This window comes from Arvicanthis niloticus, chromosome 18 (genome assembly GCF_011762505.2).
Source record: "Arvicanthis niloticus isolate mArvNil1 chromosome 18, mArvNil1.pat.X, whole genome shotgun sequence".
In the NCBI taxonomy this organism is placed as follows: domain Eukaryota; kingdom Metazoa; phylum Chordata; class Mammalia; order Rodentia; family Muridae; genus Arvicanthis; species Arvicanthis niloticus.
Window position 1 is genome coordinate 54120934 of NC_047675.1, and position 26067 is coordinate 54147000.

Here is a 26067-nt window from a genome sequence, read left to right on the forward strand (position 1 = left end):
ACCTTGTTCGAAAGACCCCAGCACTACACAGAAACTTATTGCTGAAGTTGGAGAGTTGATCTCTCAATGTTCCTTCACAATTTAGGAAGGAGGCAATGTTATGGATCAGAATTCTCCTTTGTGCTTGTGCCCTTGTCAAGGGTGAGGAGATGATCCTGTTGGAAGATCAGAAAGATAAACACCCTGAGAGTCTCCCTTCCTACAAGCTCCAGGGTGTGTGAAAGCAAGGTAGAGGAAGATGGTGTCTGGTCACAGTAGCTCTCTGTATCAGAAAATTTAGCACAAGTGTGGCTTGTTCCTTGTCTATTCATTTCTATGGACCTCTAAAGTGTTAGGAGCCATTTTTCAGTGACCAACTGTGCTCATTCCTCAGGCATCATTCCTAGTCAGCCATTTGTCTAAAACCATAATCTAAGACTTCCAAAAGAAAGGAGAAATAACCCCCTGGCCATTCTTTTTCATTTTTATTTATTTATTTTGAGACATGGTTTCTCTATATAGTAGTCCTGGCTGTCCTGGAACTGGTTCTGTAGACCAATCTGGCCTGGAACTCATAGAGATCTGCCAAGCCTCTTCCTCCCAAATATTGGGATTAAAAGCATACACCACTATGCCCTGCATACCATGGCCATTCTTACAAGAATTCTTAGAAGGAAATTTTTATTCTTTTGTCACTATCATGGATGACTAGGATTAGAGATATTTTACCAGGAAGGGAAAAGTTGGGGGATTAACACAGACAAAGAACTATGACTTGTGAAAGACCTAGATTCTAAGGTCAAGAACAGTCAAGGAAAGATCTGTTAGCTGTCACCCTGGAACTCAGCACCTGTGGGACTATCTCTTTTAATTGTAGAAGACTACACGGATCTTCATGTTGCTTTTCCAGGAAATACGTATCTGCTCAGCCACCGTAATCACACAGGAAGAGTTTGAAGGTAGAGGATTCCAATAGAGAGAGAATGCCACCCGAAAGGGTTGATTGCCTTCTGAATAATTTTTTTTTTTTTTTAAATTTGCTGTAAGTTTACATTCTCTAGGCTGGTGACAGTGTCTCACACCTATAAATCTAGCATTTAAAACATGGGAGGAGTAAGAGCATATCATGAATTCAAGTCTAGTGATTCATGATCTTGAGATCCTGACTTAAAAACAAAAATAAAGTTTACATTTTCTTTGCAATAAGCAAGGGGCCACATGTCATCGACACTGCAAACAGGGACAGAAGGAGCCTGCTTCCTGAATCCCTGAGTGGAAGGGTGACCCCTTCCCTAGTTACCTGGAACATCCATTTTCCAAAGCAGGATGGGTTGATTTGAGAGAGCTTTCTCTGTGGCTTCATGAATTAGATTTCTCATGTAAGTTTTCAGGTTTCTCCTAGCTGCTGGAGCCAAACAGGTGCTTCTCCCTCCATCCCACCCCACCCACATTCTGCAGAGCCATGTTTCTCAGCTGAGAATCCTGACAATCCAATCAACCCGTGAGGTGGTTGCCTCACTGGCAGCAGCAGCAGAGCAATGCACAGCCTTGTGTGGAGTGGGGTGGGGGGTGGGGGGGTGGGGGGTGGGGAGGTGGTGGTGGAGGGAGGGAGTGTCAAAATTTGCAAACTTGAGATCCTGGGCACAAAGCCAGTGAGGCCTGGGTGAGTTGCCTTGGTATTCTGGGGAAGGAAACTGGCCCATCAGCTTCATTCTGTGCATGGTGTCTGATGGAAAAAAACGGTGGGGAGCAGGGCTGGTGTCAACTCCAGAGGGAGAAGCAAGCTGCCTCATCTTCACTCCTTTAGTGATGTTACTCTTACAACTTGGGCAGCATCCACTCTCCTGAATGTGTGCATGTGTGCAAGAACCTCATTTCCTATATTGCTTGGACCTGATTGGGTAGTTCTTTGAAGGGAGTGCTAAAACTTTAGCAGCTTTCCAGCATCCAAATGTGACTATAGTATCCCTGAATAACTCAATTTCCTAAACTTGGCACTGGCTATGGCTTATCTCTTGCTAGGAAGGGATTCTAATTCACACCCCTCACACTTTTAAAAATAGCTTTTACGGTTGCCAGGGGGAGGGCCTGGTATTTACTACCAGGGAATGTATGAATTAAAATACTAGCTTTCTCTCCCTCTTGCAATACCCTGGCAATAGTTAGCTGAGCACTCTGATACCTGGGAAAAATCCCTCCCTATGGAAATGCCCTTCCTTCTTCACAGACCCTGCCCCACCTCTCTTATTTGTGCCTGGAAGGCAGCATGCACTAAGATTTAGTTGCTTAGTATTCATACCGTGTCAAGATTGGAATGAAAGCTTATATTGCAAAGCTGGATGTGCGGTGGCCAGACCAAACACAGTAAGCAGTTCAAATCACAGTTAGATTATAAGAAAGCACAGGGCAGAGCCTGCAGGCCTTTCTTGTCAGTGGAGCAATACATGAAAAGAATCACTCCATAAAGACTGGTTGGAGAGGCTGTGGTGGGTCCAGACTTGTTCTTCCAGGGCTGCTGTTACCTCTGAAAGTTGGCTAGGGTATTAAATATCTTTTTCTCCTCATCCTCCTCTTTCCCTTCTCTTACCTTTCCCTCTTCTTTTGCCTTTTAAATATAAAATATCTCTGCCAAGGATGAAGAAAGGAATAACTCCTCGGCTTATTTCCACATTTCACAAAGGGACAGTAATATTAGAGGTGTTAGCTGGCCCCATGATTACTACTGAAATAACAGACTCAACAAGGGAAATGGTGTTTAGACAATTCACATATGTTAATGCTTAGCTCCATCAATGCCAGCTTTATTTTCTTCTTGAGATACACAAAGCTGGCAGACAATTTTAACTGATGAGGTAATGTCATCTTTAATTTAGAGAGCCTTGAGCTGTCCACTCTAACCAGTGATATCATCCTGGTGATTGTCTCCCGGGGTTTTCCATAGACATAAGTCATGGGTCCTGACAGTCTGAAGAGAGTTTGTTAGCAACTGCACAGTCATCATGAAGATTTTCTTCACTTGATTTCTTTTAAATTGCCAAATACAGTTTATGTGACTGCCATATTTTAGCCAGGGGCCTAAATGAATATATCCCAAGATTTTTAAAAGGAAGTTGAGGTTTGAAATAAATGGGTTGCAACTGTTTTGTGAGAGTTCTAAGAGAAAAATGAAGACAAATCAGGTTTGTCTGACTCCCAGGTGGTGGTTTAGTAAGAATGGAGGGGCTGGGAAGATGGCTCATTGGGCACAGTGATTGGGCACAAGCATGAAGATCTGAGTTTAAAGCCCTGGCAACAACATACAAAGCCAGGCTTGGCAGTGTGCATCTGTAACCTTGTGCACTAGGTGAAGATGGGGGACCCTGGAGCTCAGTCACTGCCCAGCCAGTCCAGCCTAGTCAGTGAACTCCAGGTACAGTCGGAGAGCCCATCTCAAAAAATAAGGTGGAGAGCTCTTAAAGAAAGTGTTGACTTCTGACCCAAATACACACACACACACACACACACACACACACACACACACACACGTTTTTTGAAAAAAAAAAAATGGAAGAAAAGAAGTCAAAAGAAAGACTAAAAAACAAAACACCAAACAAATGGAAATCTTGCTCTACTCAGGATTACCTGTGTTTCCTGCTGGCCGTTTTCTGCCTTTTTAAGATCCTTGTGCTCTGAGCACACATTAACCCAGCCTGATCTTTTCACCATTATCCCTGTCAGCATGATTATCAAGCCTAGGTTTTCCTTGATGACTTCACAATTGTGGAGTTTCTTTTTCCAACATTATCCCTTTAAAGATTCCTTCTAGTGAGTATAAACAAAGTTACTTTCCAATTTTTACATACACCCCCCCCTTTTTTTTTTCAGTTTAAATCATGCTTTGTGACACTCAATGTAGGCTGGGGAGGTTTTCTGTTTCAACCACGGAATGTGGCTAAAGAGAGAGTCCTTTCTCAGAAGACTGGAGTTGGGCAGAATGGCGTTAAATAGTGAAGAATCTGTTTATTATTCTGTGGCCATATGTTTAGAAGGTCTCTCACAGAAATCAAAGTATTGTTCATGGGGCACTCTAGCCAAGGGGACATTCTGAATTCATAAGAGAAGCTCACAGTTTGAAAAGAATGTCCCACATTATGCACAGGACACCCCTACCACAGACAAAGCAACACTACTTAATAATAGAGAATTGTGCTTCAGAGATTTTGCTTTTTCTTGTTAATTGGTTACTTTAACTGACATTGTCTGCAAGTATAATGGACACCATTATTCTCAATGGTTCTGTGTTGTTGATAATGTGCACAGGCAGTGCAGTCCATTTTAATTATTGCATTTCACTATTTTGTCCCCCTGTGCTGAGCAGTGGTAAATGCAGATGGTGCGTTTCCCCCTCCCCCCTTGACAGACCATCCCAGCTGTTACATTTCTCAAAATGTGAAATTGAAAAGGCCTTCCTCTCTGCCTCACGACACCTCCCTTTCTCGTTTGCAAGGTATGACTATGTGGAAGTGATCGATGGGGAGAATGAAGGCGGCCGCCTGTGGGGGAAGTTCTGTGGGAAGATCGCACCTTCTCCTGTGGTGTCTTCAGGGCCCTTTCTCTTCATCAAATTTGTCTCTGACTACGAGACGCATGGGGCAGGGTTTTCCATCCGCTATGAAATCTTCAAGAGAGGTGAGTAACTTACATTAGAACAAGAATGACTAAATGATTCTTTAGTGTTGTTTGAATTCCCAAGAGATCACGTGAAAAGAAAGCTGAAAGTCATGGCTCCATCCTTTCAAAAAGAATTTCACTTTTCCCTTAAAGAAATGTTGGAAAATATTTTGAATAAAATGTGTTTGAAATGGATCAAAAGTACTCAAAAATAATAATTTTTAAAAGGTGCCACCCTGAAATGTGTTGATCAGAGAATGTATCACATTGAATTCTCTGAAAGGCGTTGATTCTTATTTTTTCAGAAATAAGCCAAAGAACCACTGGAGTTTATTCCCTCTCCCTCCTCTCCTTCTCCCTCTTCCTCTCTGTCTCCCTCCACCCTCCTCCAAGATTTCTTACCCAAGCTGGTTTCTAACTTGCTATGTAGCCAAGGATGACCTTGAACTCCTGACAGTCCTGCTTCCACCTGCTGGGAACGAGGATTACAACTGTGTGGTCCCATACAGTTTATATCTTGCTGAGAATGGAACCCCAGACTTCATACAGGCCAGGCAAGCCCTCTACCAACTGAACCATATCCCCAGCCATGAAGTTTGATTTCTTTTGTGTTAGCCAGGGAAGTTTGTCTCTTTTACCTTAAATCTACGGTTAATACTTTCCTTTTATTTGTCTGACAGTTCATAGGCTTCCAATTTTGAGGGATTATGGTCATGCCTTGATAAAAATAGAAAGATTACCATCTTATAACCACTTTCAAAGATCACACACACACACACACACACACACACACACTGACTAGATGACTTTCCAGTGTGCCATACCACCTAAAAGTCCCCCACCTTCCAATAAGACCAAGCTGGGAACATTCCAAATTCAATCTGAAACAGGTTAACACATAGCACTGTGAGGTATCTGGAGACCAGTGCAGATTCCTCTTGTACCAAAATTTGTTTCTGCTACTTAAATTTTTAAGTCGGCTGATATTTCTTAACAATCCAGAAACAGTGGCTTAAATCTAGAACATGTTGTGAAATACAGGAGAAAGTGTCTGTTTAAGTAGGAGAAAAAAATCTAGTCACAAGAATGTCCAAAATCTAAGGTATTTCAGGTCAGCAATGAAACCAGAGCCCATAGCCCACAGCAGGAAGAACCACTGGGAATTTAGAAATCATCAATATGGCTTCTGTACATTTCAAAGATGCTTAGCCTTGCGTCATGAAACTTTTTGCATAATTATATGTAAGCACAGGCTGGACAGACAGTACAGTGCTTGTCTTGCAAGCATGAAGACCTGAGTTGAACTTCTAACACCCTTGTAAAAATCAAGATGTTGTGGTATATGCCTGTAATCCTAGCAGTGGGGATCTGGACAGAGTAGGATCCTTGGAACATGTTATTCAGCTATTCTAGCCTACTTAATAAGTTAATGAGAGACTTTGTCTCAAAATATTTTTACGAAAGGATAATTCTTAAGATTGTGGACTACACATACTATGAACCCCTGATTATTACATGGGTCCAAGTTTTCTTGCATTGAAAGTTGTGTGACTTGTTACCCAAAAGGATTACCTATTGTATGTGTACACGCATACATTCACATGTGCTTGCTTTCTTGCATATGGTAACATCAAAGGCAACAGGTGTCAGAGAGGGGGTAAGAATAGACTTTCATTTTCAGTATTTCTGAGTGATCTGCAGGTAGCTGAGAGCGATATGAAGGGGGGAGGCAGAAGAGGGAGAAATAAGGGTTGCTGACTTGTTGAGAATTCTTCATCATCCTCCATCAGAGCCATACCCCAAGCACTAATAGTCTACTCTCCTGTGCCCTCCTTGTATCTAGTATATTGCCTATTCTCTTCAGTCTCATACAACAGACTCAGAAAATTACATCTTCCTTCTAATTCGACTGCCATGAACCACCAAGTAGACCAAAATTGTGCTTTTGCCACTGTAGTTTAATCCTACTTGAGGCCTCTCCACAGGCCACCAAGCCCCTGTCATTATAACCTAGCCTGCTGGGTTTAGTTTGATCCTGCTGGATTCTGGACAGGGCCTGAGCAGCCTTTGTCCTCTTCTACTTTTAACTGTCACTTAGGACACACTGAGCATCCTTCTCCAGGACTATCTCTGATCAGAGTGTGATGCTCACTTCTGCCACTGCCTGTTCATATGGATGGCTGGAATATCAGTTTCCTCATCACTGGAACCCAGCACAGGCATGTAGACTCAGATGAAACAGAAACGTCTGATTCTGACACCTGCCACTGACAAGAACTGTTACAGCAACTTAAAATGAGCTGATTCCTTCAAGGCTTGGGGCCCTGTAGCCTTCCAAATTACCCTTGACCTTTTTGGAAACCTGGCCCCAATCTCTTTTCTCAGGAAGCATTCCTAGTTTACCTGACTTTTCTGTGCACATGCCCAAATTGTCCTCTGTGTGTATACACTGCATATAGCACACAGAGCATCTGTATGTACAAGTGTACTATATATGCACATATATTACATTTACCAATAATTAAATCTCTTATTATCTTATATCTCTTATTCTCTTACTATCTTCAAATTCCCCCATGTAACACATGCTTTATTTTCCGACACTGTTGCTTCTATCTAAAAAATTCAAAAGCCCACTTTTCTACTACTTCACCTATAGTCTGCATTAAAGTATTCACAAAATACATGCATAAATAGTTATTATTCCTCAGAAGTCATTTAATGATACAGAACTCATAGATTTGTAATCTTCTGAAAACTCAGTACTTCATTCAGGGCTCAGCAACTTCAAAAGTTTCTTAAAAAAAAAAAAAAAAACCAAACAAACAAAGAAACCACGTGTGGATTATACTGATCATGGTTTAATGCAACCAGGAAATTAATTTTTTAGATGCTGGCTTTGAGGTTTCCAGGCAGTGGATTACAAGTATGAGAATTTACTAGTCCTAATCCCAAGAGCTGAGACCAAGGACTGTCCTGCCTGGCAGCCTTATCTCCTCTTCACCGTTTCCCCTGGTCACCTTGGACCACCCTGATTCTCTCGCCAGAGCCCTGATGTTCCTTTACATCTGCTCTCCCAGATGTTGGAACTTTGGATCACTAGCCCAACATTTATCTAAAGATCCTTCTCTGGAACACACACACCTCTAGCCTGTCACTCTTCTGATGTTCTGCCTGTTGGCCTGGGCCACCAGCCCCACTACTAAAGAAGTCCGGAGCAGTTTTTATAGACCTCAGTGTCAGGGGCTGAGTGGCAGTGTTTGGTACAGACTATGTAATTAAAACTCTATATATTTAGCAAGAATCAGGGAGGGATATTACTCAGTTGGTTGAGTACCTGCCTAACATGAAGAACACCTGGGTTCCATTCCCAACATGAGGTAAACTAGGCTTAGTGTATAATAAATATTATTGCTTGATCACTGAAGGCCGGAATAGCAGAATTTCATCATCATCCTCAGCTACAAGGAGTTGAGACTAAATTCCTGGGAAATAGGGAGCCCTATGTAATAGTTATAATTATCCCATCCCCTTTGTCATTAATATCCAGATGTGATTTCTTTGGTAGCCACATAAGGTACTCGTCATCTTCCAAGTCATAGTCAAACATGGCACACTTCTAGATTTGTGTGTACAAGACTGTCGCTCTTGTGACTCACTGGCTTCCAGGCTGGCTTCACTCTTGTTCAGCCCTGGGAGCTCCTGTGGAGTTCCTGAATCCTCTCCTGCCACTGTCTCCTATGGAGGGGGCATTTTTTCAATGGGGCCAACTTAAATAACAGTGAAAAGGAAAAATGTTAAAGTGAAACAAAAAAAAAATCAACCATTTGGGGTTAGGGATGCCACTCATTTGGTAGAGCACATGCACTACATGTGCTATCCCACTTGAAAGATGAAGGTAAGAAGCTCAAGGGTGTCTTCTGCTACAAACCAAGTACCAGGCTAGTCTGCATTCTCTGAGGCTCTCCCTCCACAATAAAATAAATATAATAAAATAAAACAGCAAAGCAAAACAGAATAAAAATTTTTCATGTATAGTAGAGAAAACAAAAAAATCATTATTTTCTTTTTCAAATCCAAAGCTCAGAGCCCTGTGAAAACAAGGATGACTTGGAGATGCCTGAGGTTCCATGGTGTCAGTGTCCAAGGCAGGAATGGAGCCCACATCTTCTGGTACTTAGCCCAGTTCTCTCCAATCACCCCTTGAGATTTCTCTGCCATATCAAGCCATACCCTAAAATCACTTCCAAGGGTACATGATGTGGCTTGACACCATGGAGATGCAGAAAATTGTGTAGTTCTGAAAGTGGAGTCAATACTGGTCAAACTTTTTTTGTCTCATTGAACCATAGTCTCATCTAGGTATGCTAACCTTTCTCAGGAGAAGATATTAATACCTGCATGAGAGTTCTCTATGCACTTTCCCTTAGAAGACTTAACCAAGTGTTTTTTTCCTCAGAGAGGAGTTGGAGACATGAAGACACTGTATCTTGGAAGTAAAATTCTAAGATTGCCAGTATCATGCCTCAGTCAATACATGGATTTAGTGTTTATTAACTATGCATTATAAATTATTATAAAATATTTAATATGTTGATATATAATTGTGGTATATGATATATGAAGCATGTACATATTTTGTATATATTTCATATATTACTTGTGAATTAGTAACTCAAGTTGACATTATCACTGTTGTCTGAGAAGCTCCAAGAGCATTCAGAATGGAATGAAAACCTTCACCTGGAACCACCTGGACAAAATGTAACAAATTCATGAGGTTTTAGCCATAATCAAACATCTGGAGGTAGAATAGAGTAGCGTGAGCCCATGCAAGAAAGTTTGGGAGGCATTCTTAACAAGCCAGATCATTTTGAAAGGCCAGGTATATTATGTCCAGGTACAAGCTGTGTTCTGTTACACTCCTGAATTGTGAATATCTGGTGCTAGCCAACTAATTTTCCCCTGAAGAGCTGCCAGAGCCTCAGATGGGAACTAGGCTTATTGACCTGAGTCACTAAAACTGGCTTGGTGTCTAAGAAGTTACTTCAAGTCTTTGGGCACTTCCACTCAGTTCAGAACAGTGTCAAACTGGGCAGATGGCTGGATCAGTAAAGCACTTATCCTACAAATATAAGAATTTGAGTTTGATCTCCAACACCCAAGTAAAATTCTAGGCATGATGGAACAGGCTTGGAGAGGCAGACTCAGGTCACTGGCCAGCCAGTCTAACAAATCTGTGAGTCCCGGGTGAGGTCCAAGTAAAAATGAGAGACCCTGTCTCAAAACAACCAGGTGTGTGGCACTAAGGGAAGACAGCAGAGGTTATCCTCTGGCTGCTGCATGCAGACCCACATGTATTTCATACACAGAGACATGTACACGTGCACACAAAGATACAAAGAACAGTCTTGATATGTCACCTTACTTCATCAGCTCTTGGAATTCTTACAGTGGCCTGTGAGTCACAGCCAGCCAGTGGTGCAGGGAAAGAGAAGCTGACTTGAATATTCTTGGATTCAATACTGAGATTCAAAAGATCCCATTTTGAGGCAGGAGAGATAGCCCAGTGGTGAAAAGCAAGCACTTTTTGCTCTTGCAAGGACTCAGGTCCAGTTCCCAATATTCATGTGGTAGCTCACAACCACCACCCATAACTCCAGTTCTAGGGGATTCAATCTTTGTGAGCAACAGGTACTCCTGTGGTACACATACATGCAGAAAAACACACACACATAAAAATAAAATCAATGACTCTTTAAAGGAGAAGGTATGTCCTGTTTTCTCTGCATTACTTAAGTGTGGCTACTTAAAGATCAGAACAGTGGTGGCCACAAGGGAAAGTTGGCTTTTCAGCTGTGTAGATAGTCCTAACCTGATTGGTGCTAGATGCTATAGACTTGAAATTTTGTTCATTCATATAACTACAAGGTCAGCCTATAGTGCCTACACACCTCCTCTTGTTCTGCAATCACAAATCACCACAATCTGCAAAGTCTTGATAACCCTGAACAGCTATTAAAATCACACATTGTAAATATGTACCTTCTGCACATGCCTCTGAATGAACAAATTTAAGATGGTATACTACACCACAGCTGATACTTGGGGGAAGGTTATAGTGTCAGTGTTGATATCAGGTGACTCCTAGCATCAGGGCTGTAATCACAGTTTATGGTGCCCTTGCTAACTGCCACACGTTGACATGCACCTGTGTCAACACTGCTCAGCCTGAGCCAGTCACCCGGGGTCCATGTACGAATTACCTTTCACATTCAGTTTGTCAAAGAGACAGAGGTCACATCTGGCAAAGTGACCGACTCACTGCCAGGGGAATCTGAAACCCAAACTCTCTTGGCTGAATTCTCTCCCTTGCCTCCATAAATGCTCTATTTCACCAATAAAGGGCTGTCAGCCCTGAGATTTAAAGATCTGAGCTTGAAGGGGCTGTAATTATTTCTCTAGGGCTCTGTCGAGATTTCTGCAGCTTACTTAGTCATTGTTCCCACATGAAAAAAAATATATATATATGATACTTGATATAATGGTGTGTGTGTGTGTGTGTGTGTGTGTGTGTGTGTGTGCATGACTGCAACATCAGATGCTTTTCAATTACTCCACAAATAGAACACTATAGTAAGCCCAGTAAACCTTAGCCTGGCTTTACCATGTAGGTTACTGTTAAGGAATGGTTAAGCAGTGCCTGGAGATGATAGTGGGCTTTTCCTAGAAACCCTCTGCCTTTCCCCCTATATTTCTTGGGAAGTTGAGAAATTTTCATTGTGTTCCTTTTATTTCTTGTTCACAGGACCCGAATGTTCTCAGAACTATACATCATCTACTGGAGTGATAAAGTCCCCTGGGTACCCTGAAAAATACCCCAACAGCTTGGAGTGCACCTACATCATCTTTGCACCAAAGATGTCTGAGATAATCCTGGAGTTTGAAGGTTTTGACCTAGAGCAAGACTCAAATACTCCTGGAGGAATGTTCTGTCGCTACGACCGGCTTGAGATCTGGGATGGATTCCCTGAAGGTAATGCCTAAGAGCAGCTGGAAAGATGCCTCAAAAAGGAGGAATCTTTTATAAATGTCACAAGGCACACATCATTTCTTAAAATAGTCCAAAATGAAAAGGGAATTAAATGTAACTGTGAAGGGCAGGAATGAAATTTCTGTGATTCACAAGGCTCTCCCAACTATGGCTCCCAACTCCTTCACTGTGTACACAGGCAATGGAGTCTCTGAAAGAGTATCCAAGGTTCTGTGTGATAGCCTGGAGATAAACACATAGTTTTCCTGACCACTTTATTTCTGTTCCTTAAAACATCACTTACATCAAGTCACTCATTCTAGAAATGAGAAAGGGAGAGAAGAGCAGAATTAAGGGATGGCATATCAGGAATTCTGAATGGGGTGGTCAAGCCAGACTAGTGTAAGACAAGACAATTTTAAGCATGGGTTTGAAAGAGATTGGGAAATAGCCATGTGGAAATTTATGAAACTTTCAGGAGAGTTAGAAAGTAAATGCAAAAAAAAAAAAAAAAAAAAAAATCGACATGAAAATTCCAAAGAGAAGAGTATGAAAGAACTTGTTGCAGCTGTGTTGCTGAAATTGTGCTTAGCCCAATTTCCTGTTAAGATTCCCTTGAGAACAGACTGCATATGTTGGAAAGGACAACTGGAAGAGCTCAATGGCCAGCAGTTGAAGATGTACAGCTACCATTAAAATGGGTGGATGGTATTCTTAAACTGAATACATTCTAAGTGAAGATCAGGTAAAATATGAAGGCAACTGCTTATAGTTTTGAAAAAAGACATTTAAATTCCAATCACTTTATCACTAAACAGCAGAGAAAAATTTAAAGTTAGAGAAGCTTTATACTGCCACTTAATGAATGAGCAAGTTAACATTAGTTTGATCTATTTTTTAACCTTGTGAAGAAGGTTATAATGATCTTGCAGATATTCTTCCTTCATTAGATAATGAGATTTTCCCAAACACAGCACTGATTGATTTCCAAGCACTCAATCTGATAATTAGGAAAACAGCATTACAATAATGTGGTAACAATCGTTGGAATGCGTAATAATAGGTTTATTTGTTCACAACCCAAATTTGCAGCCTTCCTTTCTAGAACTTTCAATTAAAAAGACATCTGATGAGGAGGTCCCATCAACCAACTCATTTAGAATACTTTTAGAAAGAGGCACATTGTTATTAGTGTCAAGGGTTTCTTAAAGTGGTGATTTTCTGGTTCTACAAAAATCACTGTGTTGAAACTAAGAATAATATGAGTTGCCAACCTTATGCACCCATGGTTTGAACTGAGCCAGAGTTGACTCATTTCCAGAGAACACTAGATTTGGGGTATGCAGAAGTCATTATTTTGTTTGTTTTGGAGACAGGGTCTCATGTAGTACAGGCTAGTGTCAAACTTACTATGTAGCTAAGAATGTCTTTGAACTCCCCTCTTCCCAGTACTGGAATTCCAGGCATGCATTGCCATACCTGGTTTATGCCATGCTGGGGATTGAACCCAGGGCTTCATGAACACTAAACGAGCACTAAATCAACTGAACTACATTCGCTGTACAAAAACTTTGTATGTTTGTTCAGAGTTAACTGGCTTCATCCAGTCAACACCAACACAGTTCTAGCTTGCTCTCTTCTAGGGAAAATGGGAACTGACCCTCCTGGATTTCTTGTTAGTGACACTACAAACATATTTATCACTGAAGTTCAACACTCATAACTCCCAATAGATCATTAGTCTCTGATATCTTTACCAGAAACAATATCCAAAAGGTGTACAAGGCTTTTAGCCATCCCATGACCTTATGTTCCATCTTATCATAAACATCAAGTGACATGACTAATTGAAAGCTATCCATTGACTCAAATTGACTTTGAAGAAGAGTAGTCTACTCTAAAACTCTGAATTCAAGGCATGTAGGTTGTGAATGTACGTCTCCGTCTCTCATTCTCTCTAAGCTTGGTATGAATCCACGAGTTCTGAAGGAATTGATACAGAGAGCCAAGCCTGCCTCTGCAAAGGATACTACATGTTTGTGCGGACTGGACAATGGGACCAGAAAATGATGAGCTCACACCACTGGTGTTCCAGTCCTCTGTTTGAGCTGGGAAGAAAGACCATAACTTAGTTGTCACTGACATTGCAAAAGTGATAGGAGAGTCAAGAATGAGTTTCTTAAGAGCTAGATGAGTTCTGCTGTTTTTTTATTTACTTTTACATTTAAAGTAGCCTAGTAAGACCCCTATGATAGAAATAAATGTGTAAGCTCTAGAGATTTTCTACCGATATGCTTATTAAATTATGAAAAGTTAAGTGGCCTGTCTAGTACCTATGAAATGATTCCTTTCTGGTGTATTACAGTTTTCTCACTTTATAAGTACCTCTTTAGATGGACATAATGTTATGTATATAATCCCAGAACCTGGAGGGCTTAAGTGAGGTGAGTTCAAGGTTAACCTAGGCAACACAAGTACCAGGCCGTCTCAAAAATGAAACAAATAAACAAAAACAAAAAACAAAGACATTTTGTGGGGTTTTTTTTTGTTGCTCGTCTTTTCATATAAGAAGACAGAAGACCACATTATTTTCAGCATGAGGTAGGGCTATGATTATTGGAAGGAATAATGGAGTAGGGTGCTGTCATCTAAGCAATACAGACATTCTTTCACCTTCACATCCAACCTGATAGAACTAGGGTCCTGCTTTTCAGAGCTTGTATATCCCCCTTACTAAAGTCCTCAGTAATTTATTTTTGCATTATACTTCTGGGTTTGGTGATCTCTTTGGCCTTTGGGTTTACAATTACAAAAAGAAGAAAATAGTAGCCCTGTTCAAATAAAACACAAATGAGCACATATATTGCGCATGAGAAGGCCTTGTCCTCCTGGCTCAGATCAATATTGCATTAGCTTGCGAAGCTGAGGTCCCCCTGTTGCTCACGAAAATTCAATACCTCTTTGTATTATTGTCGCCAAAGCCTTAAACTCTTGTATCTTGAGGGCTCCTAAGGAGACATACAGGGATCTGTCTGGGGGCAATGTTCTAAAAGACAGAAGGCAGATTTACCCAGCATGCCTCCAACATTATAAACCAGTGAGTCATGGAGAGTCTCTAAATTATGAGTCTGCATTAGACAAGTTCTCTTCTGTTTTCTCTCTCAAAGAGACTTCTCCCTGCCACCCTCCCCAAAGGAATGGGGTGATAGCAAAGGGGGAGGGTGGCCGTCAGTGCTTCCCTTGCCAGTGTTGATCGGGAAGGTCAGGGGCTGTGGTGATCAAGGAACAACCCCAAGGATTAGGACTGTAAAAGTTTGCCCACAGACTAAAGAAAAAGATTATGAAACCACACTAATGAAATTTAAATGAGTGGGAACCATGAAGAGAGGATGAATGGACACTAAGCCTCCCATTTATAACTGCAGACCAAAATGGGATTCTTACCCAGGCAAGGGAAGAACTGAGTTCTTGGCTTCAGCAAGATGTTTTTGTGCATACATTATGGACAACCTGGAGCTCCTTGGCCAAGAAAAGAATCGTTGAATTAGTGGCAGGGCCTCACATCCAGGATGAAGAAAGCCTGGCAAAGAGCTAGCACTTGCAGAAGAAATCCAGGCCAAGATTAAGCTGAAAAGAAGTGAAACCGTGAGAGTTCCATTTTCTGAGGCAAATGTGACAAAATTCTCTTTGCAACATTCAAAGCTATTGACCAGTGTGGTGCTCTTTAAAGGATCATTACCACTCTCCCTCCTGGGATACCCTTGTGTTTTCCTTGTGGTAAACCACACTACACACCAAGTTTCTAGAATGAGAGGTGATGGCAGAAAGAACAGCCTTTGAATTCAGTCAGGTTGATGACTTTGAACATATCAAGTGATTACATATTCAAAGTAATGCATAGAGAGGGCTTAGGGCTGAGGATTCATGGGTAGAATGCTTACTTAGCATTCACAAAGCTCTTGGTTCATGTATCTAAAAAGAATATTTCGTCAAAGCTGGGCATTGAGCTCAGTTGGTAGATTTGTTTGCTTTATCTAATGAAGCCCTGGGTTCAACCCCCCACTGCATATTACCAGGCATAGTGGGACACACCTGTGATTCTAATGGTGAAAACAGAAGGTCACAAGGTCAAGGTCATTGTCAGCTACATGGTGAGTTTGAGGACATCCTAGGACATACATTAAGTCTTTTCTCAAAAACAACAAAAATAAACTGAAATATGTGCAGCACCTCAGTTAGTTTTTGTTTTGTTTAAGAGAACTGGCCAAACTGAAAACCTGTCAGCCAAGGGTCTACATACTATAAAATACAAAGTTTTCAGATTGTCTTTCCACCAGAAAGTCCATGGTTCTTGGGGCTTCGGGAAGACCAGCTCTTGTGGGGTTCACTTTTGCAATGATACTTGACTCATCTTACCCTCATCAGCTGCCTTCTGCACAGGTTACATTCATGGTCCTTGAAGACCCATATCCCTTTTGAAGAGCTGTCTCTCCACCCTAGGGAACAGGGAAACGTCTACCTCCTGGGATCCTTAAGTGGAGCAGTGATTAGTAGCTCAAGTGTATAGAACAATGGTTTTCTGAGAAGGGAAAATGGTCTACACCAGACTGCCCTTCAAAATTCAAGCCATCTGGTATGTTTTTTTTACCATATGTGAGTTAAAAAAAAAAAAAACTACTAGAGAGAAAATGACTACTTTTTTTGTTTTGTTGATCTGAACAGATCAGTGGAGAGGTCCCTCAGCTGCTAGGAGCTTCTGCACTAAGTGATTCATTGCCAAGGTTAGGCTAAAACATTTCAGCAGAGGCACAGCTATACCAAGCCAAATCAGAATTTGACTTTAGCACAAATTAGTCAGTGTTGGGGCCATTCATGGCCTAAGGCAAACATATCTCCTGCTGGGTACAAATAGTTACTGTGGGCCATTTCTTGGGCATTAATGGGAAGTGTAGTACAATTCCCATTCTTGGATTTGGAAGAGTTAAAAACAGTCAAAAATCAAAAATATACATTTTCCATTCATTTTGATTGTAACTTATTATCATATACAAAACATTGTGTTTACAGTTTTTAAGTCTTGAATGGTTAGAATTTTCTATCAGTTGTTGGTCACAACCCTGAAGAGTGTTTTGTGTAAATGTATAATCTGAGTGGTTTAGAATGCAGGGCTACATAGTGGAGTGAAGAAGGAAATTGGGGTTGTGTGCCCCTGAATGATTCTTGGGACATTGTCTCCAGGCTCTCCTCTGTGTAAAGGAGAAGTGAGATACCTGGACCTTGCCTAACTGGAATCTTTCCTGCTGAGCTTAACAACTTAAACTGAAGGTGAATACCAAAGTGCCACAAGATGGCTTGAATTGCATTCTTTTCAACTGAAGCAGGCTCTGTGTGTGTACATGTTAGCCTACTTGTGTGAAGGCCCGAGGACAACCTCAGTTTTAATTCCTTAGGAGTCATTTTGCTTTTGTTTCATTTTGGTTGTATGTGTATACACACACACACACACAAACACACACACGTGTGTGTGTATGTGGTGTATGAGTATAATATATGTTCTCATGTATGTGATGTGAGTGCACATGTGTGAATAGGTCATGTGGAGGCCAGAACCTGCCATTTGGGTGTCTTTCTCTATTGTTCTTCACTTTATCTTCTGAGGGAGAGACTGTCATGGAATACAGAGTTCACTCACCAACTTGTTTTTTGGGATCTCTGCCTCTACCTACTGTACTCTGGGATTACCACTGAGCTGCCATGCACACTTTGTATGTTGATGCTGGGGATTTAAACCCTGGTCTTTGTGGCTCTGAACCATCTCCCCAGCCTGTTCCATTGCAGTGCTGGCTGGGAAATATGATTGTCCTTCAAATGCCCCTCTGAGCATCTTCTCAAATCCTCTGCACAGATTCATCCAATACATGCACTATTCACCAGTTAACCAGGCAACACCCAAGTTAGGTGACAGGAATCCTTGTGATCTGCCGTGGCTTGTCCTTCTGAGTGGTTTATTTTTGCATCTGCTGTAGAGGAAATCTGACATTCTCTGTACTTCTACTTTTCCAGTTGGCCCTCACATTGGGCGTTACTGTGGGCAGAAAACTCCTGGCCGGATCCGCTCCTCTTCAGGCATTCTATCCATGGTCTTTTACACTGACAGTGCAATAGCAAAAGAAGGTTTCTCAGCCAACTACAGTGTGCTGCAAAGCAGCATCTCAGAAGGTCAGTATTTGTTCGTCTCACAAAGCCCTGTAGTAAACACTGCCCATTATTTCTCTCACACCTGAGGCCACACAAAACACTAAAGAAATGTTCTGTGAACTGTGGTGCCCAGTGTTTGATTTTTCTCTTTCTGAAAAAAGAAAAAAAAAATGTGTGTGAGTGTCAATTGGGAAAAAAATTGTTTGCTGTATTTCCTCCATAAAATTATGTGTGAGTCTCTGCAGTTAGGGAAGTGGAAAATGACTGCACACTGCATGGAAACAATGAGGGGTGACCTGGAGGCCTCCCTGGCACCTCAAAGGCACAGGTGTCAGGAGCCACAGGGTGGTTTCTGGCAGAACCAGTCAGTGGTAACTAGTACACAGAGCAGTCACACACAACGGTAGTTGACTATGGGAAACCCCAGGGAACTCACTACCATTTTCTTATAAAGTAAAAGTAGGATGTATAAAAGCAGGATTTTTATTTTTACATTTTTTGACATTATTCTTTTATGTTTCTTTTTATTAATTTATTCATTCTACAACCCAATCACAGCCCCCACCCTCCTCCAAGTTCCACCCTCACAAATCCCTTTCCCATTACCCCCTCTCCTTCTTCTCATAGAAATGGAAACACCCCCTTGGGTACTAGCCTTCCTTGGGACACCAAGTCACACCATGACTATGGCATCCTCTCCCACTGAGGCCCGACCAGGTAGTCCAGCTAGTAGAAGGGGAGCCAAAGGCAGGCAGAGTCAAAGATAGCCTTTCTGCCCAATTGTTATGGTACCCACATGAAGACTAAGCTGCATATCTGCTACCAATGTGTAAGGGGCATAGGTCCAGCCCCTGTATGCTCTTTGGTTGGTGGTTCATGCTCTGTGAACCCTCATGGTCCCAAGTTAGTTGACTCTGTAGGTCCTCTTCTGGTCCTCTGGCTCCCGCAATCGTATCCCCAACTTTTCCACAAGACTCTCAGAACTCTGCCTAATATTTAACTGTGGTTCTCTGCATGTTTTCATCTGCTGCTGGATGGAAGCCTCTGAGAAGACAGTTATGCTAGGTTCCTGTTTGCAAGCATAGCAGAGTATCATTTACAGTGTCAGGGGTTGGCTGTCTCCCATGGGATGGGTCTCAAGTTGATCCAGTCATTGGTTGGCCTTTCTCTCAATCTCTGCTCCATCTTTATCCCTGTGCATCTTGTAGGCAGGACAAATTTTGGATTGAGGGTTCTGTGGGTGAGTTGATGTTCCCCTCCATATACTGAAAGTCCTATCTGACTACAGGAGGTGGCTATGTCAGTCTCCATATCCCCTGCTACTAGGAATCTCAGCTAGGGTCACCCCCACAGACTCCTGGTCTTCCACCCCCAGTGTGCAGGGATACAGGTAGTATGCCCCAAGTCATCAGATTACAAAGTGCTGGCATGAGACCTATGTGGGAGACCACGCTGCAAAAGCACTCTGTCAACCATACCACATCCCTCCACTTCAAATAACATTTTTGTCAACCTTAGCCCACATGGGAAAGTTAATAATAACTGTGCTGACATTCATAATCTTGTTTTTAAATATCCCCATTCAGGAAAACATAATTACAGATGCCATGTTCCAGTAATCCCACGTCGCATATTTTGTCAGACTTAGTTAATGAACTCTGCAAGTTCTCTCTCTCTCTCTCTCTCTCTCTCTCTCTCTCTCTCTCTCTCTCTCTCTTTCTCTCTGTGTGTGTGTGTGTGTGTGTGTGTAAGCCTCAGGTGTACATAAAGCTGTGTGTTTTTCTTAATCACTGTCCACCTTCTGTTTTGAATCTCTCAGTGAATCTAGAGTTTATGGACTGGTTAGACTGGTTAGCGAGTCCCAGGGATCTGGCTCCCAGTGCTGAGACCACAGGTCCAGTTGCCTTTTACTTGAGTGCTAAGAGGAGCAGATGCCGATCCTAACACTTCCTTAACCATCTCCCCAGGCCATGAGTGATTAAATTAAATTTAAGATTTGTCTTTAGCCTTTCATATTTTATCTGCAGATTTCAAGTGTATGGAGGCTATGGGAATGGAATCTGGAGAGATCCATTCTGACCAGATCACTGCATCTTCACAGTATGGCACCAACTGGTCTGTAGAGCGCTCCCGCCTGAACTACCCTGAAAATGGGTGGACTCCAGGAGAAGACTCCTATAAGGAGTGGATTCAGGTAGGTGTCACAAAGCTGGGCACAGTTGAGACATGTGAAGGACCTGGAAAGGCTGTCAAATAGAAATGGGTGCTATGTCAGATACCCATGTGTGAGTAAGTGAAAGAACCCTCAACAGAATTCAGCCTATGCAAAATGATCACTTTCATGTACAGAGGAGCAGAGCTGGCTCAGGTGGCCCCTAGAAAACATCCTTTTTTTTTTTTCTCAAGTCCTGTTTACTGTTCTTTCCAGAGTTTAAATAGATACCCTACTTCCCCTACCAACTACACATTCAGGTCCTAGGTTGACACCTTTCTATTTCACTGATGAAATGCAGAAATTCTCTCTGTAGTGTGTGTTTGAGATCTTTGTCTACAAGTATTGGAGTTTGTTTGTTTGTTTGTTTGGAGTAGAACATGTAAAATACACATGATTCTGTGTAGCTAATTGAGGGCATCTGCTAACTTGTATTTATGGACAAGTATGGAATCCACATATGTGCATCTTCATGAATGATTCTGTAGCTACTGCTTTTACTAGGCTCCTAGGTCCTTCCTTACTGCAGCCACATACAGCCACCGATCCTCATCTCTCAGGTCTTCTACTCTCACCATTTTCCAGGAGTCATCCTGGTACCATTCTGAATACCTACCCTTGCGCAACTGGATGTCTCCACCTGTACAGTTTATTTGACTTCTTGTTGCAACAAAATACCCTATAAAAGCAACTTAAGGGAGAAAGGGTTTACTTTGGCTCATTCTTTCAGGTGATGCATCATGAAAGAGAAGATGTGACAGCCCGAGCCAGAGGCAGCTAGTCACATTGTATCAGGAAGCAGAAAGATGAATGCTGGTACTCAGCTCACTTCCTCTTTCTTATGCAGTTCAGGACCTCACACCATGCTGTCCACTTTTAGAGTATGTCTTCTTACCTCAATTAACCTAATCTAGAAAATCCCTCAAAGACATGCCCAAAGATTTGTTTCCTTTGTGATTCTAAATCCCATCACACTGGCAATCATGTGTAACTATCACACCACTACCCAAGGCCCTGTGCTTGGTTTCATGGAGTCAGCACCATTGTTTAAGGAAGCATGTGCACTGCTTAGATGCCAGTCAATTGGCTGAAGAGTAGGCAGAGCCTGTCTTTCATTTATTGCCTGATATATAAAAGTGACTAACTCCCAGAGAGAATCTCTATGCGAGAAGAAAGCTGAGATGGTTTATCCTCTCTCTTCATGTCTATTGAAGTTTCAGTCATTTGAGCACAAATATGGAATTCTGTTTTACTTTGCAAAGGTCAATATTAGTTTAACATACACTTAAAGTGAAAGAGCACATTATAGGAGAGTGAACTCATGCTAACCTCTGAATGATAACACTGAGCCATGTGGAAATGCTGGGAAAAGATGAGGTCTCACTCAGGATTGCTGAAGCCTGCTCTAGATGAAGTCAGAGGTGAAGTTAATTGCTCATGGTAGCTTGTCTTTCCATGTCTCCAAACCCAAAGCAGCTCCTTGTGAGTGACAGACACAGCTCTGGGGGGAAGCTTGCATTTTTGCAGTGCTCAGCATGTCTGCTTGGTAATGCACTTCTATTCTGGGTAACATAGACTTTACTCAATAATGGGGACCCCATGGTCCTGCAGGGGTTCTGAAACTGCCATAGTTGCAATTCTTCTGCATGAACCAGTTCTTCATTGGCAGAAATACAGAGACAAAATGGGCATTCCCAAAGCACTTGTCAATGGCATGAATCTTATGCCATTTTTATTAGGTGTTATCTGAGAAAGCTGCAGAAGAATGCTATCCAAACCTTTCTCTCATGGGATAGTGTGGTCAGAAGCATGTCAATAACCACTCCCCAGGATTATTTCTATTTACATTCCTATACCACTGGACTGGCTGGAGGGAGGGGGTCAGACCTTTATGTACCAGGCTGAACAAGGGGTAGCTCTTATCTGAAAGGCAGAAGAGAAAGGACACTTGGGACAATTACCCAAGCTGTTGAAAGTCCTGTGCAAGCAGTTCATGTCCCATTACCAGTGCTTCATCACCCAGCCACACTTAGCCTACCTCTGCATAGGGAAAGGGGCAAACTGTATTCAGTGAATATACTACATTCAGTGAATGTACTAATGAGAGTGGCATTTCTCATAAGCCCCTTCCCGTTGTTGTTTGCCTCTGTGGTGTCCTGACCACTTAATAGCTTTTGGACACTTCTTTTTGAGGTAGACTCTCACATAGACCAAGATGCCTTTCAACTCCCTATATACCTGAGGATGACCTTGAACTTCCAAACCTCTTGCCTCCCCCTCCTGTGCTGAATGGATAAAAACACCTGGATTTATGTGGTACTGGAGATGAAACTCAAGGCTTCCTTAATGCTAGGCAAATACCCTTTCAATTAGCTACGTCCCCAGTTCCAATAGGGAACAGATTTGATCCAATCCCCTAATCCTGGAAAGAACTGAAACTCCTTCATTTTAAAAGCAGAGACACTGAGGCTGAGGAAAATCAGCAAGTAGTTGAGGCCACAGGTAGAACCCTGAACTTGGAAGCAAAGTATGCTGGGCTTCCCGAGCCACCTGCTTCTTAACATCACCAAGTGTGGTTGGTGACTTTGTCATTCATTCTGCTTCACACACCCAGGTCACTTTCATGAGCACTGGACTCTATCCCCCTCTCCTCTCTTGATGAAGATGCTTCTGTTGGCTATGTGTAGGGACTTTGCCCTCAGTGGCTATGAAAGGTGACTATCATGAAAGCTGAGCCTCTCATTCACATTGAGGTAAAATGGCCCTCCTTTTCCCTCAGCCCTCAGAGCTCCTTTACACAGTTACATCTGTGTTCACAGCAGGAGCAGTTATCATCCACCCATCACCTAATTATGAATAATTTCATGTGTTTCCAGCTTTTCTGAAGCTTCTTGGAAGTGGTTGGCTGGTTGTTTTCATCAGATCGATGTTTTATAAATTAACCAACAAGTACAGCGTAATTCAGATGAAGGGCCGAGGCAGGCCCTGCTAATCACGCAGCATTGCACGTACGGCAGTGCACACGTACACTTCTATTTTTATGCACATGATTATGCAGATGACATTTGTCTTGATTTTCAGCTTTATCCCATTTTGCATGAAATATGCCCCCACAAAACACGTTGCTGTAGCAACAACAAGAACAAATACTTGCATGTGTTAAGTTAATAAAGCAACATTGGAAACTGGCTTTCCTTAAAGACAGGAACAGCCTTCAGTTCCCATTGTTTTCTCTAGGAAATTACCAAGTAACTTTAAAAAAAAACACAACAATACATTGTTAGCCATGGATATGATCGTCCACACTGGCACTTCCTGTGAGATCCGTTGTCTGCAGGAAGCTTCAAAACAAGACAAGGAGCTGCCTGGTAATCCGGAACATGAAGGGAAGTCCCGACTGGAAGGTTCTCCATTGGCTACACCCTGCTCAAGGCCACTTTACAAAAACCTCTTGTCAGTGAACACAGTTGAGCATACTATAAGATTTGCTCACTTTTCCCCAAGAATACTCCATTCTGTGATCTGTATTCTAAGGTGCTTATCTTATTAACCATAGTCTTTCTCTTTCATTGTATCCATGATGCAAACAAAATCTTTATTTTTGTATATATCATTAGAGCCTAACCTTAGACACATGGAAATGAAGTTCTTTCCCTACAAAACAGTGACATGGCCTTTAGTCACTGAAGTGCCACCAGCCATAGCACTAAGAATCTCAGAGAAACACAGGCTGTGTTTTTCTTTTCTTCCACACAAAGTACATATCATGTTGTATTTGTTCAAGAAACACGGTCTCGTAGATCCTAACTGTAGCCATTTACACTCAAATCAGAATTTAATTTGTTAATTATTCCAATGTTTTATTAATGATGGTGTTCACCACACTGTAAACAGATTTATCCTTCCAACTTTAATTAAAGCTCTTGGGAGCATTTTCCTCAAAACAACTGTGACTTTGCCTGATTAAAATGCCAGGAGATTAAAAAAAAAATAAACGCTACAGCAAGAGACACAAGGCTGGGTGGGATATGAACTCTGCTGATCCCAGATAAATAAAAATGGCACCAGGGAATAATCCATTACCACCACCACCCCCAGTGACTGCAGAAATAGAATTGATACACCAACTCAGGCTGAAACTTCATTCTTCTCCAAATGGGAGGGCATTGTCTTTTGTGGAAAAAGAAATTTTGTAACAGCTTATTTATAGCTCTGAGTACTCCAAAGGAGCAGAGAAGCAGTTGGCTTCATAGCCACATTCTGTTTGTTTGGTAAGTTAGCCCTGGTATGGATAATTCACACCTGAACAAGCCTCTAGGCAGATAGTAGTTAGTTATAACTTGCTGGTATTGGAGTCTGAGGAAACTTGAATCATGAGACAGGGACTGGGCAGATAGCTGTGCAAGCATAAAGTCCTGAGTTCCACCCTGAAGCTATGTAAAAAAGCTTTCTATAATGGAAGTGAACTAATCCCAGCACTGGTGAGGAGGAAATAGGAGGACCCAGTCTAGCAGCCCATTTGGAGAACTCAAGGCAAAGGAGAGTTCCTGTCAAAAAAAAAAAAAAAAAAAAAAAAAAATAGACAGACCTATGCTTCATCTCTGACCTCTACACACACACACACACACACACACACACACACACACACACACACACATCATATCCACACAAGCATTGAATTGTCTTTAAGAGAAGACAAAGCCAGTTAGACTTCTTTCAAGGACCAAATGAAATGAAGGTTTCATCCGGCAATCAACATTAATATACGTTTTAATCATCTTTTAGGTAGGAAAAAGTGCTTGCTTATCTAGTTTGAAGTGTTTGATTGGAAGCCCTTGCTTGCAACCTTAAAATATCCCCAATTGAAAGTTAGAAACTGATGTGATTTATCATAAAGATGTGAACAGCTATTTGTATTACAAATTTTAGACAGCATTTTCTTTTCCTTTGTACTTTCTGGAGTGATCCTTTATTCTCAGGTGTTAAGTATGGAAAAAGTACCTTGTTTGAAATCATTTTCGAGTTTTCGAGAAATTGCCAGCATGTTTCGGGTTTACAATTTGTAATGCTTTCTTCATGATCTCTTCCATCTGCCAAATTGACTAATCCAGAATGTGTATACGGCAGGGTTATTCTGACTGTAAACACTCTGTGTTTATAAACCAGACACTCTAGGGGGTGCATTAACTCATTCTGATCATTAGCAAATTGCTGAAATTACAATAAAATGATACTTTATAAATCTGTAACTAGAGAACTGACAGAAATATCTCACTAGGTTTCCCTTCCCAAATGTGGAATGATGCCTGTAAAATATAGTCTTAGCCAAATTAGGAAAGTACAGGTGTTCAGTTCATTGTGTGTTCCTCTCTCTCTCTCTCTCCCTCCCTCCCTCCCTCCCTTTCTCCCTCTTTCTCCTCTCTCTCTCTCTCTCTCTCTCTCTCTCTCTCTCTCTCTCTCTTTCCCTCTCCCTCTCTCTGTTATAACTAATATTAGTACTCTAAATGTTTACCTGGAAGGTATATAAAATTTCCTTTAAAATATTCCTCCAGGGGAATCTTGGCAAGTCCTTTTGCTCTGAACTTCTACTTCCCGTATAGACCAGTGTTTTGCACAGGTCTGATACTTAGGCTGTGTTCACACCAAAACCCAGGAATTCATTGTTGCAGAAGCTCCTGTCCCCTGAGCCACATTTCCTAAAATTACCTCGAAGCCTTTAATATTGCAGGTCATTTGAAGGCCATAAATAGAGATGCATTAAATTCGGAGTTTCGGGAGTTTAAGGGGTAGATATGATTGTAGGTAAACAGAAATTCATGTAACGTAATTGTTTCAATATTTTAACTGACTCTTTTGTCCTGTAGATGTTACCAAAATGGTCTAAATAGTTTTGGTTGACTGCTTAACTCTGTTTTAGAAATCAGACAAATGATTTTGCTAATGGGTATTTCATGTCAACGCTTCCTAGAGAGCATGAATAATCTTTGCAAATAAT

At 41.6% G+C, this 26067-nt stretch overlaps 1 protein-coding gene across 3 annotated transcripts in view; it reads left to right on the forward strand.

Moving 5' to 3' along the window:
• The window catches only part of Nrp1 (neuropilin 1), a 151645-nt gene that overhangs the window by 57668 nt on the left and 67910 nt on the right, over positions 1-26067 (forward strand). For all 3 annotated transcript variants that reach the window (XM_034522281.2, XM_034522280.2, XM_076916069.1), the window contains 4 exons: positions 4466-4647; positions 11438-11665; positions 17726-17881; positions 19888-20054. In XM_034522281.2, coding sequence (XP_034378172.1) covers positions 4466-4647; positions 11438-11665; positions 17726-17881; positions 19888-20054 — 733 coding nt within the window. The remainder of the gene's footprint in view (positions 1-4465; positions 4648-11437; positions 11666-17725; positions 17882-19887; positions 20055-26067) is intronic.